This window comes from Anolis carolinensis, chromosome 2, assembly GCF_035594765.1.
Source record: "Anolis carolinensis isolate JA03-04 chromosome 2, rAnoCar3.1.pri, whole genome shotgun sequence".
NCBI lineage: Eukaryota > Metazoa > Chordata > Lepidosauria > Squamata > Dactyloidae > Anolis > Anolis carolinensis.
The window spans coordinates 8,291,871-8,307,960 of record NC_085842.1 but is presented as its reverse complement, the minus strand read 5'-3'; the positions used below and the strand labels follow the sequence as shown (position 1 = coordinate 8,307,960).

Below are 16,090 nucleotides of genomic sequence, written 5' to 3'. Positions count from 1 at the left end.
TCGGGAGGGCTTGGATGGTGTTTTCCTGCCTGACTGGATGGTTTTTGGGGGTCCCTCTCAAAATCATAATGAAATATGTGCAATGCACAAACACATATCCATGTATAACAGGAACAGTCCATGCACTGGCGTCAGTATCACACATAGCAAATATCTATATATAAAAAAAATGCCGCCTGCGTATGTTTGTGCACACAGAACTCAAAAGGTAGTCACCCAATTAACTTGAAAAATAGGCACAAGGTTGCTTTCCAATACGCACATGTTTTACAATAAAATGAGTTTGGGGAGGGAGAACCACGGATGATGGGATATGCAGTACAGTCAATCACTTCAGCTCCCACAGACCACTGTGACTTGCACCAATGACAGATCAGGACCAAACCTGGTACACAGACACCCCATGACCCACTTTACATCATGGTGTGGTTAGAGGAGGACAGACCACGGATGATGGGATTTGCAGTACCATCACCCGAATCGGCTCCCACAGAGCACTGAGACCCCAACGAATGACAGAAATAGACCATATTTGGCACACAGACACCCCATTACCCACTTCACTTCCTGGTGCCGACAAGAGGAGGATAGATCATGACTAATGGGATATGCAGTACCTTCACCCGAGTCAGCTCCAGACCACAAAGTCCCACACAAATGATGTACCTGGACAAAACTAGGCACACAGACTCCCCATGACCAACAGAAAATACTGGAAAAGTTGGGGGAATTTTGACCTTGATTTACGGGAGTTACAGTTCACCTGCATCCAGAGAAATTGTGACCTCTATCGAAAATGGACCGGGACCAAACTTGGAATAGAGAACCCCCATGACCAACTAAACATACTACTCTGGTATGTTGGAATTGACCTTGATTACGGGAGTTGTAGTTCACCCTTATCAAGAGTGCACAAAACGCAACTGACAACAGATCTGGACCAAACTTGCCACACAGACCCAACATGGCCAACTCTACATACACGAAGGAGTTGGGGGGAATGCCCTGGGAATCCCACTCATTCCAACAGACATGGCATTCGAGTTCAAACAACTTCAATTACCAATACGCCTTGCATTCGAAATGACTATCAATAACACGCAGGAGCAATCTTTGCAAGTGTCCGGGTTGAAATTAGGAAACAATTGCTTTTCTCACGGGCAATTATACGCCGCATGCTCCAGAGTCGGTAACCCGTGTGATCTTAATGTTGATGCAGATAAATGACAAACCTAAAATGCCACAGCCAAGTGTGGACGGGGTTAGCTAGTGATTTATATTCTGTGTTTATCTTGAATGAGGCCGGCATGGCCTTTTGGGAGGGCAGCAGGCGAGGGACCCTGGAGGGACCCCAACCCCTGATCCGACTCTGGACTGAGGCAAAGATCGGAATCCATCTCGCCAGCAGACTTTACCCTTCTCTGGGTTTTTTTTATTTACAGTGCAAATCAGGTCTCTCTCTCTCTCTCTCTTTCTCTCTCTCTAAAATGTCTGCAAGCCACGTATGAAATGTGCATCTGAGATAAAATATGGCAGGCAGGTTGCCGTGGGAGACGGAGGCAGAGTTCCAGAATACAACTCTGCAGATTTCTTTACTTAAAATTGCAGATTTATGCAGGAGCCGAGCAGGAGAGAGGCGTGCGGCACCGAGAAGAAAACAGACCCCCCTTCGGACGCCGGAAACGAGTCTGCCTTTCTTCTCCGGCATCCACTGACCAGAGCTTTGGGCCGTGGACCTCTCATCCAATGGAGATGGATGGCACCAGCCACAGTCCTTTGGACACAGGTGGCCACGGGCCACACAAAAGCTGACCGGTTCCTCAAGAGGACAGGAACCCGTTGCCGGAGGGCTGAACGTGGTGGAGGAGAAGGCACATGGGGAGCAGCTGGGGAGGGAGGGAGGGATTCGCGGAGAGAACCAGCTGAGAAAGAGCTGCTCTTTGCAGAAGTGAGTCAGAAGGGGGTTTTGTCTCCAGTGCGGTAATTTGCTGCTTTTTGAGAATGGGTTCGAGGTGGGTGAGTGGGTGGGTGCAGCCGATGGGAACAAGGGGAAGGGTCACATGGGCTGCAGTGGCTGCCTTTTGCAACAGAGGGTTTTACCCACTCCCCTCTGAATTTTCGAGGTGCAGTCTCTGAAGTGGCCACTTGGAGGAGCATCCCATGCATTTTCTAAAGAACAGAGCAGTGTTTTTCAACCTGGGGGTCGGCAATCCTGGGGGGGGGGGGGTCAGACCATCTAAGACCATCTGAAAACACATGCCCGTCCTTCTCTTCCTTTTTGGAAACAGACAGCAAAACCTCCCACCAAAAGCCCAATTTTCCCAGTTCTACCATTGGTGGGGTTCAAGGGGCTCTTTGATTGTAGGTGAACTGTAAATCCCAGCAACTACAACTCCCAAATGTCAAGGTCTATTTTCCCCACACTCCACCAGTGTTCACATTTGGGCATACTGAGTATTCGTGCCAGTTCTGGTCCAGATCCATCACTGTTTGGGTTCACAGTGCTCTCTGGATGTAGGTGAACTACAACTCCCAAACTCAAGATCAAGACCCACCACACCCTTCCAGTTTTTTCTGCCGGTCGTGGGAGTTCTGTGTGCCAAGATTGGTTCAGTTTCATCGTTGGTGGAGTTCTATCATTGGTGGGGTTCAAGGGGCTCTTTGATTGTAGGTGAACTATAAATCCCAGCAACTACAACTCCCAAATGACAAAATCATTCTCCCCTCAGCCCCACCAGTATTCAAATTGGCACTGGTACTGTGGGAGTTGAAGTCCAAAACACCTGGAGGGCCGAAGTTGGCCCAGGCCTGGTGTAGACACATATAATCCAGTTCAAAGCAGATAATCTGGATTATTATTTTTTTGATAATCTGGATTATATAGCAGTGTAGATCTATCCCCACCAGCTGACCATGGGTACATCACGCCCCAACGTGTGCCACTCACTTGGAGAAGTTGGCCAGGTTCTGGATGACCTTGGCGATGAGGGTGAGGGTGCGGGAGGTCTCCTCGTCGGGGTACTCCTGCATGAGGCCGAAGAGGCTGGGGGACATGATGGCCGGGCACAGGAAGCGCAGGAAGAGGGAGGCGCTGATCAGGCGGTCCGCAATGTCCTCTCGGCCCCGCTCCGCACAGCGCAGGCGCCACGAGGCAAAGACCTCCTTCAGCTCCCGCGGAAACACGCTGCCGAGGGAAGGGAGGGTGAACGGGCAGCCCCCACCACAATGCCCCCGACCCCCCAGCCCCATTCAGTCCCATGGGGCCCCCAGTCCCGACCAGAGCCGGTCCAACAATGCGGCAAATTAAGCGGTCGCTTGGGGCGCAAAACATACGGGGCCGCAGTCGAGACTGCTTTTTCTGTTGATTTGTTGTAAAACATGATGTTTGGGTGCTTAATTTGTAAAATCTTAATTTAATTTGATGTAATCCCTCCTTATTATCCAACATTTTCGCTTATCCAACGCTTTTATTTTTCAGTGATTGGTTTGGGGGGCGCCAAAATTCTGTTCGCCTACACTTGAAAATTACCTAGGGCCAGCTCTGGTCCTGACTGCCACCCTTCTTTCATGATCCATCCACCCCAACATCAGAAGAGGAGTCCCCTTCCCTTGCCCAGAAACACCTGGGCAAAGATGAGGCCGAGAGGAGGATCCCTCCCTCTCCCTCTCTTCCTTTCCCTTCCCTTCCCTCATTCTCCCCTCCTTCCCTCTCTCTGCCCACTCGTTCCTCTTTTCCTTCTATCCTCCCTCCCTCCTTCTCTCCTTCCTTCCTTCCTTCCTTCCTTCCTTCCTTCCTTCCTTCCTTCCTTCCTTCCATCTCCCCTTCCCTTCATTCCTCTCTCTCCCTCTATTTCAGTGATTCCCAACCTGTGGTCCGTGGACCATCAGTGGTCTGAAAGAACCAAAATATAGTCCTCACCGTTCCTACTACGGATAATAACACAGCCCAATTAAAGAATATTTGTATTGGTGTCTTTGTTTTTAGGCCTGTTCCGGGGGTATCTGGTGCGGATTCATAAAATTGCATTGAGCAGACCACAACAGCTCTAGACGATTAAATGTGGTTTTCTGCGGGCAAGCAGATGGCGACTAGTGGTTGGCCTATGTTCTGTATCAGAAATATAGTTTCTTGGCGTCTTTGTTTTTAGGCCTGTTCCTGGGTTTATTTGGGGTGCGGATTTAGAAAATTGCATTGGGCAGACCACAACAGCTCTAGATGATTAAATGTGGTTTTCTGTGGGTAAGCAGATGGCGACTAGTGGTTGGCCTATGTTCTGTATCAGAAACTAGAACTGATGTGGTCTATCCCATGCAATTTTCTGAACCAGCACCCCAAATAACCAAACTGAATCTGAAGTTGACCAAAAACTGATTTGTAACCCTTTAGGCACTAATGTTGGAGAGTGGCCCCTGGTCAAGTGGTCCCTGGTCAAAAAAATCTTCCTTTCCTCCCTCCCACCCTTTCCTTCCCCCTACTTGTTCTTTGCTTCACTCCCTCCATCTCCCCCACACCCGTCTTCTTTCCTTCTTTCCCTGTTTCCCTCCTCTCTCCTTTGATCCTTCCTTCTGTCCTTCCTGCCTTCCTTCTCTCTATCCCTCTCCCTAATTCACGCTCTCGCCATTCCTTTTTCCTTCTCCTTCCCTGTCTCCCTTCTTGCCCTCCTTCCTTCCCCTTGCTCATCTTCCTACTTCTGTCTCCTTCCCTCTTTCCTTGTTTCCTTCACTTCCCTTTTTGTCTCCCTTTCTTTCCTTTCACCCTTCCTTCTGTCTTTCCTGCTTTCCCTCCAGTTCTCATTACCTGCTTCCCTCTCACTCATTTCCTTTCCCTCCCTGATTCACTCTTCTTCCTTTCCTCATGCTCTCCCTCTCCCTTTCCTTCTTCCCACTCCTTGTCTGTCTCTCTTTCTGCCTCTTCCTCCCTCCCAGCTCTCTCACTTCCCTCCTTTTATTCATCTCCCTCCCTCCCTTCCTCCTCCTTCACGTCTTCCTTCCTTTCCTTTCTCCTTCCTTCCTCCATCCCTTCCCTCTCTTCCTCGCTCTCTCCCAAGCCTCTCACTATTTATTTGTTAATGTATATATTTGCTGACCTGTATTCTACGCATATGTTGATTTGCCAGTTTGGCTGTACCTCTTTGTTGTGGGAGGGATTATAGATATATGATTAATCTGAGCATGTTCAGACTCAGGACTCCATTTTGTATTCAGTCTGCTTTACACCTCAGTGGAGGTGGATGCCTGTTTGCATCAGACCTCAGTGGAGGTGGATGCATGTTGCTGTTTGGACTTCAATAGACAAGCTTGACTTTTGGACTTCAGTGAGTACAAGTATAGTTAAAGATGATGGACTATTGATTGAGAATGATACCCTGTGTACTCAACACAGAGAAGCTAAATCTTATCTGTAAGTGAACTTCCATAAGAAATGTGCCTGTATGGTGAACTAATACAAGATGTTTATGAGTAAACCAGACACGTTATTTTTCAAAGAAGACTTTGTTTTTTTTTTTATCTCTGAGTGCATATTTTAAATTAAATGGTTTTTAAAGGGAGTGTATATGTTTTGGGCAACTGCAACTACAACTGCAACTGCAACTTCAAAGAAACAACCATCCTCTGCTAACCCAATATATTTTTGTACTGTCATGTCTTTGTCCTTGGCAGTTCAAAGACATGGCTCTTCAGTCTAACAGCTGAGTTACCTGTGTCCCATTACATGAATGCATGCGAATAACACGTGTTCAAAGCATTGGCTTCTAACAAGGTCATGCTTTTCTTGACAAGTGGTTTTCAAAAGGTGGTCTCCACATGCTCATGGAGATTCACATATGCCAAACGGATATGTGCCCAGAGACTGGGTGCAATTATTTTCTAATATCTCCCTTCCCCTCCCTCCTCCCCCTTTCCTCCCTCCCTCCCTCCCTCCCCCTATCCCCAGCACTGACCAGTGGGAGTTGACAACTTTGCAGAGGGCCAGTTCGCAGCACATGCGGAGGTTGGCCTGATGGTCGGCCAGGGTGGACGTTGAGCACTTCATGGGGTCCACCTCGCAGTTCTCTTCTGACTCGTACAAAGCACGGATGAACTCGCCTGCAGGGAGGAACGAGAGGGGGAAGAGAGGCAAAGGGGGTGGAATGAGGGCAGAAGGGGTGTCATGGAAGAACCGGCCCTGCTTGGCTTCTCCCCCAGATTCTGCAGGCACTTCAGGCTCAGGCATGAGCTCCACTGGGAAAAAAGTGGCCTGGAGTCCCCACCTCTTCCCTGGTCAATGTGGGCTAGTCTTGGCCTCCCCAAGCCACCCCAAACCCTCTCCCCCTCTTTTTCCTCTTCTCCTTCCTCCAGAGATCCTCACCATGGAGGCACAACCCCAGTGTCCCTCTTTCCCAGATGAAACTGCCAGCTGGACTGAAGCTAAGCAAGCCAAGTGGAGAGGAGACAGCTGCTAAGGATGCTGGCAGAGGGGTTCATCCACGTGACCCCTTTCCCCCATGCACAGTCCCCCATCCCTCCCCCAGTCAGACCCTTACCAATGGCGTCCTTGAGGTATTTTTGTCCAATCAGTTTGAGATACTCCTCTATGGCTTTGGTGGCCAGCGTGTTCTCCCGGAAGATCAGGTGCTCCCGGTCCATGAAGCGGTCCACTTCCGTCATGGCCATGTCGGAAAGGAAGTCCTGCCGGGTTCCAGGAAGGGAGAAAGGGACAGTGCTGTGGCTGGAGGGCAGGGGACACCCTCCCACCATCCCAAACACCCATGATGATGATGATGATGATGATGATGTGGTGGTGGTGGTGATGATGGTACCTTGGCCTTGCCAGTGCTCTGGAGGATGTGCACGAGGGCACAGGCCACCTCCTCTTTGCTCTTGACGCTGAGGACTGGCTCCAGGACAGCACAGAGCATGCGGTAGTTGTTGGTAACATACTCAGCAAACTCCTTGTAGAGCTCCATGGGGAGGATGCTCATGGTCTGGAAGCGGCTCTTGACCCGGACAGCCGGGCAACCGGACTTGCTCTTGCTGGCGCTGGGCTGGCTGAGTGGGTACCACTGCTCGGCAAAGTGGCGCCCGGTCACGCTGGCGATGGGGATGCTGACCATGCCCACGTAGTTGCTGCGATCCTTCTTGCGCTTCTTGTCCGTGTCCTTGTAGAGATGGATCCGGATGGTCCGCACCGCCGGCAGGTTGTTGAACTCGAAGTGCTCCCCCCAGAAGACGTTGTCTGTGCGCACCTTGCTGGTGGTGCGGGCATAGAGCATGTCATCTAGGCACAGCTCGCAGTAGTAGCGCTTCTTGGGGGGCAGGTCTCGCGCCTCGATGATCCACAGCTTCAGCACATTGTCCACACGACGACTGTTGTCCTGCAAAGAAAAAGAGGGAAGAGAGTTAGGAGGTCACTGCATGAAGCTCAAGCCCCTTTTGCCAATAGCTGGGAGGGATTGTGAATACTCCAGAGGGCAGGATCAGGATCCAAAAGGATCATCACACATTAGGGATCTTACTGGGCAAAATGAACAGAATTGCCACACCTATGAAGCCACCTATGACCAGAGCATCACATAAGAGTCCAGCGTAAAGACAAACAATTTATTGCAAAAATATACCAAAGATATGTAGTAAAAGCAGGGATAACGAAAGAAGGTGTAGAATCCAAAACATCAGCAATCAAATGTCTCTTGTAAATCCAAAAGCAAGGCAGTTCAAGAATAGTCCAAGAATCCAAAGGTAACTTGAATCCATAAGCAAAACATGACCAAAAATACACAACAAGAACATGGAAAACTCTCAGAATACTTGGCTCCCAAAACCAAGACAAGAACTAGAGAATCCAGGTCTGACTGTAACTTGAAAGCCACGTTGCCTGAACTGAAGAGCAAAGTGCCCATTAGCTCCTAATACACAGACATGAAAGCATTATGTCTCCCCTGGAACTTTTGCTTCCCACAAAGACATGTTGACCTATGAAGCTGGCTATCTGCTCGAATGTGCAGGTGAGCCTCCTGGCTTAGGTCAATGTCACAAGGTGCATTCCCCATGAGAATTTCACATGGATTTGTCTTTGCTACTTATTTGGAGAGGATGATTCCAACTTCTGTGACTGGCCTTGAAGTCCTTGAGGATGAGAGGCTATTACATTCTCAGGCCCTGCATCTGTGCCTGTCTCTCCGTCTAAAGCAGTTTCACTTTCTGGCTCTGAATAATAATAATATAATAATAAAACTTTATTTATACCCCGCCACCATCTCCCCAACGGGGACTCGAGGCGGCTTACATGGGGCCATGCCCAGGACAATACAATATAGCAAAATATAAAAACAACATATCATAATACAATTAAACAATACAATAAATAATCATGTACAATACAACACAAAATCAAAAAAGCAATATAACAGGGCGGGCCGCATGAACACTCAGTTAAAACTTGGGGTGAGAAAGAGATAAGAATAAATGAATGAGAATGAATCCCAAGAAAACCCACAATCCCATCTAACTCTAAGTCATCAGTGAACCCATCAGCCCCTGCCTGCTATGACTATTTCTGGGCTACAACAAGAATGAATTTCAACAGGGAGAAATGTATGGTATTGCCCTGTTTTGTCTTTCAAGAACAGCCTTAAAACAATGTGGTAAGTAAATGAAAACTGCTTTACTTCAGCAAAACATAAAGAATAAAACACTCAGTGGTATAATGCAAAAGAAAACAAAGTCTTAGGGCAAACACAGTTCTTAAGTCTCTGATCAATTTCCAAATCAAGTAGCAGTCTTACTTCAGACAAAGAGACAGCAATAAATCCTTGGGAGCAATTTCCCAGATGCAGACTCGAAGCAGACACAAGGGGAGCAAAGGCTTAGGCTTTAGAGTTTGTTACCAGCAAAAGCTGACTGCACCTGCTTCTGATTTATAGCCCTGAGTTCCCCCACAGATGCTAGGGTGGTTCCCAATTACTCAGTTGCATTTCTGGCAGCTATTCTAGCTGAACAACGTCTCTGCTATGTTTCCTTTCACCTCTCCTGAAATGTGGGTACTTATAAAATCTCCTCAGATTCCAACTCCTCCTCAGACTCATGAACACTCATGAAGACTTCTGAAGAAGAGGAATCTCTAATAGGTATAATACTATGGCAATAAAAATGAAATGCACAGATAGAGGATGGGGGACACCTGGCTTGGAAAGAGTCCATGTAACAGGGATTTAGGAGTCGTAATAGATCACAAGCTGAACATGAGCCAACAGTGCGATGCAGCAGCTAAAAAAACCAATGTGATTCTAGACTTCATCCCTAGGAGGATAGTGTCTAGATCGAGGGAAGTCACAGTCCCGCTGAATATTGTGCTTTGGTCAGGGCACACCTGGAATAGTAACCCTGTCTCCAGTTCTGGAAAAGGCAATTCAAGAAGAACATGAACAAGCTGGAAGATGTCCCAAGAAGGGTCACTAAAAGGGTCAAGTTTCAAAACTGAATTTCTCTAAGGGAGCTGGAGAGATTTGGCTTGGAGAAAAGAAGGCCGAAAGAAGGGGACATGAGAGACATGATTGGATATTTGAAATAATGTCATATTTAGGAGGGGCAAGCGTGTTTTCTGCTGTTCTGGAGACCAGGGTACAATGGAATATTGGGCTCAAATTGAAGGAGAAGAGATTCCTCCTAAACATTAGGAAGAACTTCTGAATGGTAAGAGTTCCATGACAGTGAAAGATGTTTCTGCTCGGGGGTCCAGTGAAGCCTTCTTCTCTGGAGGTTTTCATCCAGAGGTCGGGTGGCCATTTGTTGGGAGGGCTTGGGTGGTGTTTGCTTTATGGCAGAAAGGGGTAGGACTGGGTGGCCCTTGAGGTTTCTTCCAAATTGATGATTCTGTGCTTCTGTGAGGCTCTAAAAATGGGCCCTGGCCTTGCAAACTCATCTTGCTAAGAGCTGCAGAACATCAGGGCAGGCACTCTTCTTATTGCATTGATTCTTGCTGCAAGTGCTTTCAGAGAGCTGCAAGCGTTTTTAGCCAACTGCATCTGCTGGGAGGTAAATATTTATTTATTTCAGACACGTATATCCCGTCCTTCTCACCACTGGAAGGGGGGACTCAGGGCGGCCTCACAATCAGCAATCATTAGATGCCAAAGAACATAATATTTAAAACAGTTACGATGAAAACAAATTAAAACATTAATCAAAAACTCACACATAGTCCCCCTTCATCATCCTCTCTTTAATTCCCGCCCCAGAAAAATTGTGTAGCTGAGAGATTTCTCAATCCCACAATACTGAGGCTTCATCTCTGTGCGAGTTCTCAAGTACTGTTGCTAGAAACACTTACAATATTCATTCAAGAAAACAAAAGGTGAAGCTTGCCGTTCCCAGGCTTTTCCTATTGTATGCATTCTGCAAGGAGGAGGTGTACTTGTGAGGGCAAACCTTGTTTAGGGCTGCCTGGAACATTTGCAAATCGGACAAAGGAAGTCCTGCTAAGAATACGAGTAAAGCAACGCTTCATCAAGAAGGAAAATTCCTATCCGTGCCTGGAATCCACCAGCAAACATTGTCATTATTTGAATGTTATTAAATAGAAACTGAATGGTGCAAAATGGGGACTTTATGGCTTTGCAGGCAGAGGTCCTCCCAGGATACTCCCTGAAAAAGGACTGGAAAGTTTGGGGACGGAGAAGCGAAGGAGTTGAAAGCGAGGTCCTAAGTGACCCTCCAAAACGCACACATGTCATAACGCAGCAGCAGCGCTTTGCACTTATTGCACCACCTGAAAACACCTTGAAAGCACTTTCTGCTGTTAGAAATGATACACGCCGGGAATGAATGGAGATTGAATATCATTGTCATATGATTGTGAGCATTTCCATTTGCAGCGTGGGAACTCGAACACGCCATACAAACTGACGTACTAATAACATGAACAGAGAGCTGACCTTAACAAAGAGCTGGGCCAGGAGAAATGTCAAGTGCTACATTTGGGTGGAAAAATAAAATGCACAGATGGCTTTCAAAGAGTCCATGTGAAAGGGACCTAGGAGTCTTGGGAGACCACAAATTAAACATGAGTCAACGGTGTGATGGTGCAGCTAAAATGACCAATGTGACTGGACACTGCTTCAAGAGGAGGATAGCGTCCAGACTGTGAGACGTCATGGTCCCACTCTACTCAGATGTCAGATGGGGTCAGATGTCATCTGGAATAACAACCCTATGCCCAGTTTTGGTCAAAGAAATTCAAGATAAGGATATTGACTCTAGGCTGGAAGGGGTCCAGAGAAGGGCCACTAAAATGGTCAAAGGCTAGAAGCTATGAATCCCTCTGAGGAGAAGATAAGGGAGCTGATTATGTTTAGTTTGGAGGGAAAAAAACACCAAGAGAAGGGGACATAAGAGCCATGTTCATGACTTGGATGAAGGTTTAGTGGGTGTGTGTAAGGAACTATGAACGTCTAAGGCTCCTTCAGGAAGGGGGAATCTTTTTATTCCACCGCTGCCACCAATTTGTGAAGGACTAATATCGACTACCACCAATTTGGAAAGATGCAACTACCAAAGACACAGGGAGATGTTTACTTTTACTTTAAAGGGTAGCGTAACTTGGTTTAGAATATATGCGACAGAGGCTTGGATGTTGAAAGAACAATAACAAGTTTATTCAGGCACAAGCTTGGTGGTTACAAAAGATGTTTCACTTAGAGGTATTCTTATTAACAGTTACAATACTAGAATGAGATGAATCAAACTCTCTAAAGTATCACTTCTTTTACTTAAAGTAGTTAAAACCTATTCCTCTGCTCCTTTCTAACTGTTACTTCAATGGATCTCTGTGAGTCCAGCTGGGATTGGTTCCCAAAGTCTGAAACTTGGACTATCCAGTGATTTCAAACCACAGTCACCCATGTGATATACTATCACAGATTCTCTATGCCTTTCCAGGACACATACTACATTAAATAAGTCACCATACTTATTTAAAACCGACTCAAAATGAACAATTGAGTCTCACATAGAATCAATCTTCCCTGTGGCTCATCAGAGCAAAGACTGAGATTTGAACTTCCCTGGTTTCCCTAAACCTGGAACCAGTCTATTCCCTGTGACTCTCCCGATCACAGACTGAACTCTCTTCAAAACATTCCCTCCTTTTTCATCCAGCTAGCTCCACCCCTTTCTTGCTAGCTTTGAAATAGTTACATTTCTACAGAAGCAGCTACGTTTCTATGGCAACCTGCCTCATAATGCTGAGCTGGCTACCATCCCACACGCACTGGTAACTCTAATACTTACCCTTTTAAAACATATACACACAATTAAACATAGCATCTGTAAACCAAAATTCATACTTCATTACAGCGTGCTTATCAAGTTTGCAGATGACACCAAATTAGGAAGGACAGCTAATATTCCAGAGGACAGGATCAGGATTCAAAATGACCTTAACGGATTAGAGACCAAAATTAACAAAATGAATTTCAACAAGGACAAATGTATGATACTACACTTAGAAAAAAAATGAAATGCAAAGATACAGAATAGGGGACACCTGGCTCAACAACAGTCCATGTGAGAAAGATCTTGGAGCCTTCGTGGAGAACAAGGTGAACATGAGCCAACAGTGTGATGCAGCAGCTAAAAAAGTCAATGGAATTTTGGGCTGCATCCAAAGGAGTCTAGTATCTAGATCAAATGAAGTCATTGTGCTTTGTTAGACCTCAACTGGAATACGGTGTCCAATTCTGGGCACCACAGTTCAAAAGAGATATTGACTCTAAGCTGGAAGGAGTCCAGAGGAGGGTAACGAAAACCATCAAAGGTCTGGAGACCATGAATCCATCTGAGGAGCATCTTAAAGAACTCGGTGAAGAGGAGATTGAGGAGACATGGGAGGAGCCATGTATAAATATGTGAAAGGAGGCCATAAGGAAGAGGGAGCAGGCCTGTTTTTTGCTGCATTTGAAACTAGGACTAGGAGCCATGGGTTCAAATTACAGCAAAGGCGATTCCAACTGAACGTTAGGAACAACTTCCTTACCATACAAACTCCCTGCCTTGGAGTGTGGTGGAAGCTTCTTCCTTGGAAGCTTTTAGACAGAGGCTGAATAGCCATCTATCAGGGATGCTTTAATTGTTTAAGGTTATTATTATTTGAAACACAAAAAATGAGTCCACAGCAGACACTCTGATGGCTGTTGTATTGGATCACACGTCAGACACTTCCCAAGGGTCTAGGACTGTGTGATGTGTCGACAAATAATGCATGCAGATCCCAGTCAGGTGGCCTTCTGCAGCTGGCAGATGGTAATTTTGTCAGTGCTGATTGTGTTTAAGTGCAGGTTAAGATCTTTAGCCACTGCACCCAGTGTACCGATCACCACTGGGACCACCTTGACTGGCTTGTGCCAGAGTCTTTACAATTTGATCTTTAAATCCTATTATTATTATTATTATTATTATTATTATTATTATTATTATCATCATCATCATCCTACATGGCAGCGGGTTGGACTATATGGCCCACGTGGTTTCTTCAAACTCTATTATTCCATTATTCTATGTTTAAATGTCTAAAAGGAGGTCCCACTGAGGAGAAGGGGGCAGGGCTGTTTTACTTTACCTTGGAGACTATGACACAATGGAGCAATGGATTGAAACTTCCAGAAAATTGATTCCACTGAAACATTAGGAAGGACTTCCTGATGCTGAGTGGTTCAACAGTGAGACTTGCTGTGACTTCGGAGTCTGGTGGAGTCTCTTTCTCCAGAGGTTTTTGAGCAAAGGCTGGATGGCCTTCTGTGGCAGGAGGGGCTTGGGTGGTGTTTTCCTCCCTGGATGAAGGGGGTTGGACTGGGTGGTCCTTGGGGTCTCCTCCAGCTCTAGGATTCTGTGTTTCTGTTATTCTGCTGGCTACAAATGGGAATTCCCTACTTACTGAGTTGGAGACCCAGGTGGCTTAAGAACGATGTCACGTGATTGTGCGGATTTCCATTCATGACTGAGGAGCTCCTCACATGCGCTACAACCATCATATGCTAATCTCATCAGATGTGAGGAATTGGGGGGGGGGGGGGAGAATGAGTCAGAACTGTTACCCCTTCCATGCACCCCAAGAGAAAGATGGGCAGCTGAAGGGGACAAGGGACACCTGATTTAATTTGATTCATAAATAGTAACAGTATGTGTTGTTGAAGGCTTTCATGGCCGGGATCACAGGGTTGTTGTATGTTCTCCGGGCTGTATGACCATGTTCCAGAAGTATTCTATCATGATGTTTCACCCACATCTATGGCAGGCATCCACAGAGGCATACCTCACAACCTCTGAGGATGCCTGCCATAGATGTGGGTGAAACGTCAGGAGAGAATACTTCTGGAACATGGCCATAGGGCCCAGAAAACATACAACAACCCCAAGATTCCTTATGTTAAGAAGGTGAGTCCTTCATGGCCATACATCCCGGAAAGCATACAACAACCCAATAACAGTATGAAGAATAGTTTGATTAAATAAATAAATGGTCTTAGCCTTAGAAATCAATTGAAGATAGTCTCCTTAGTGTTAGAAGCAATCAATTGAAGAGTCTGCTATGAGAAAAACACAGAGCCCAACAATAAAACCCATCGTCTCCCTTAGCCATGCAAGGAAAAACAACTGAAGGGAGAAGCCAGGATCTTACAGGAAGGAGCAACAGTCTCAAGTCTTAAGATGTAAGACAATTCAAAGGAAAATGGTACTTTGATTTTGACCAAATGGGTGCTTCAGAGGAAAAGAGAAGGTTCAAATGGGGATCGATATATTGAATGATTGTAATCGGGAAATTGCAGGGGGAAATTGCTTACTTGAGCTGTTTGGACAAACAACTGATCAAAGTGCCAGATGGGCACTTCGGGGAGATGGGGGCGGGGTATAAAAATAAAGTTATTATTATTATTATTATTATTATTATTGGATGGGGAGATGAAAAGAAATAGGCATGGGCAAGAGGATGCCTGTTGAAGTGTGAATTGTGCCTGCAAAACTATAAGAATCCCATCTGAGACCTCATTCAGTGTGACGCTTTCCTTTCAGAGCGGTCACCCGCAGCTCTATTTGCAAATAAATCTGTGTATTCCATTTCCTCGCCTCTGAGCCTCACTGGGAAACCGGCCTCGGAGGTTATAGGGTGGCCTTTAAAAGAGGCCTCGCAACTGAGCCTCTTCACAGCAGAGACTGGGCAGGAAGGGGTTACTCGCAAAGCATAGCCTTGTCCCTCTCTTTCGCTCTCTCTTTCTCTCGCTGTCACACATCTTTTACTCCAGCATCAGGCATCTCCCATGTGCAGGGATGGCCACTTCACCCATAGCCGAGACAAGGCTGCCAGGGGGCAAGAGCAGATAGATGGAGGAACAAGACTCAGGGCTTTGGTTCTCAGGACCCTTCCCTTAGGTCCTGTCATGCTCCACCATGCGCTTTCACTATGTATAATCACATTGGCCCCTGTAGTATTCTCAAACGGACTTTGTTATTTTACGGCTATGTATTTTATGGCTATGTATACTGCACATTTTGAGTGTATGTAATAATTAAATGGAGTACATGAGAAAATTGCTTGAGAGAAAATTGATTGCTTCACAGAGAATGGCACAACCTGATCTTGTTCGCTAGGAATAGGGCCCCACAGTCACCTACATATCCGCCACCAAGGCATCACACTTGGAAGGCCATCATACTTGGACAACGAAGGATCATCTAAGTAAGTAAGTAAGTGTAAAGAATTTATAACGACTGCCACCAATTTGTAAAGGACTATGAACGACTAACACCAATTTGGAAAGATGCAAACCACCAAAGACTCAGGAAGGAAACCTTTTACTTTTTCTTTCTTTCTTCTTCTTATTCACTTTAGATGGTAGCGTAACTTGGCTTAGAATATATTTATTTACTTACAGTATTTATATTCCGCCCTTCTCACCCCGAAGGGGACTCAGGGCGGATCATATTACACATATAAGCAAACATTCAATGCCTTTTAACATAGAACAAAGACAAGACAAACATAGGCTCCGAGTGGGCCTCGAACTCATGACCTCCTGGTCAGAGTGATTCATTGCAGCTGGTTACAGCTGGCTTGCTC

General features: G+C 46.3%; 1 protein-coding gene across 1 annotated transcript in view; it reads right to left on the bottom strand.

Annotated features, from left to right (window-relative positions):
• syngap1 (synaptic Ras GTPase activating protein 1) overlaps positions 1-16,090 on the bottom strand; it is a 136,517-nt gene that overhangs the window by 20,590 nt on the left and 99,837 nt on the right. Inside the window, 4 exon segments of the mRNA XM_062969463.1 lie at positions 2,948-3,184; positions 5,943-6,087; positions 6,525-6,669; positions 6,801-7,355. Of these exon segments, the coding sequence (XP_062825533.1) occupies positions 2,948-3,184; positions 5,943-6,087; positions 6,525-6,669; positions 6,801-7,355 (1,082 nt within the window).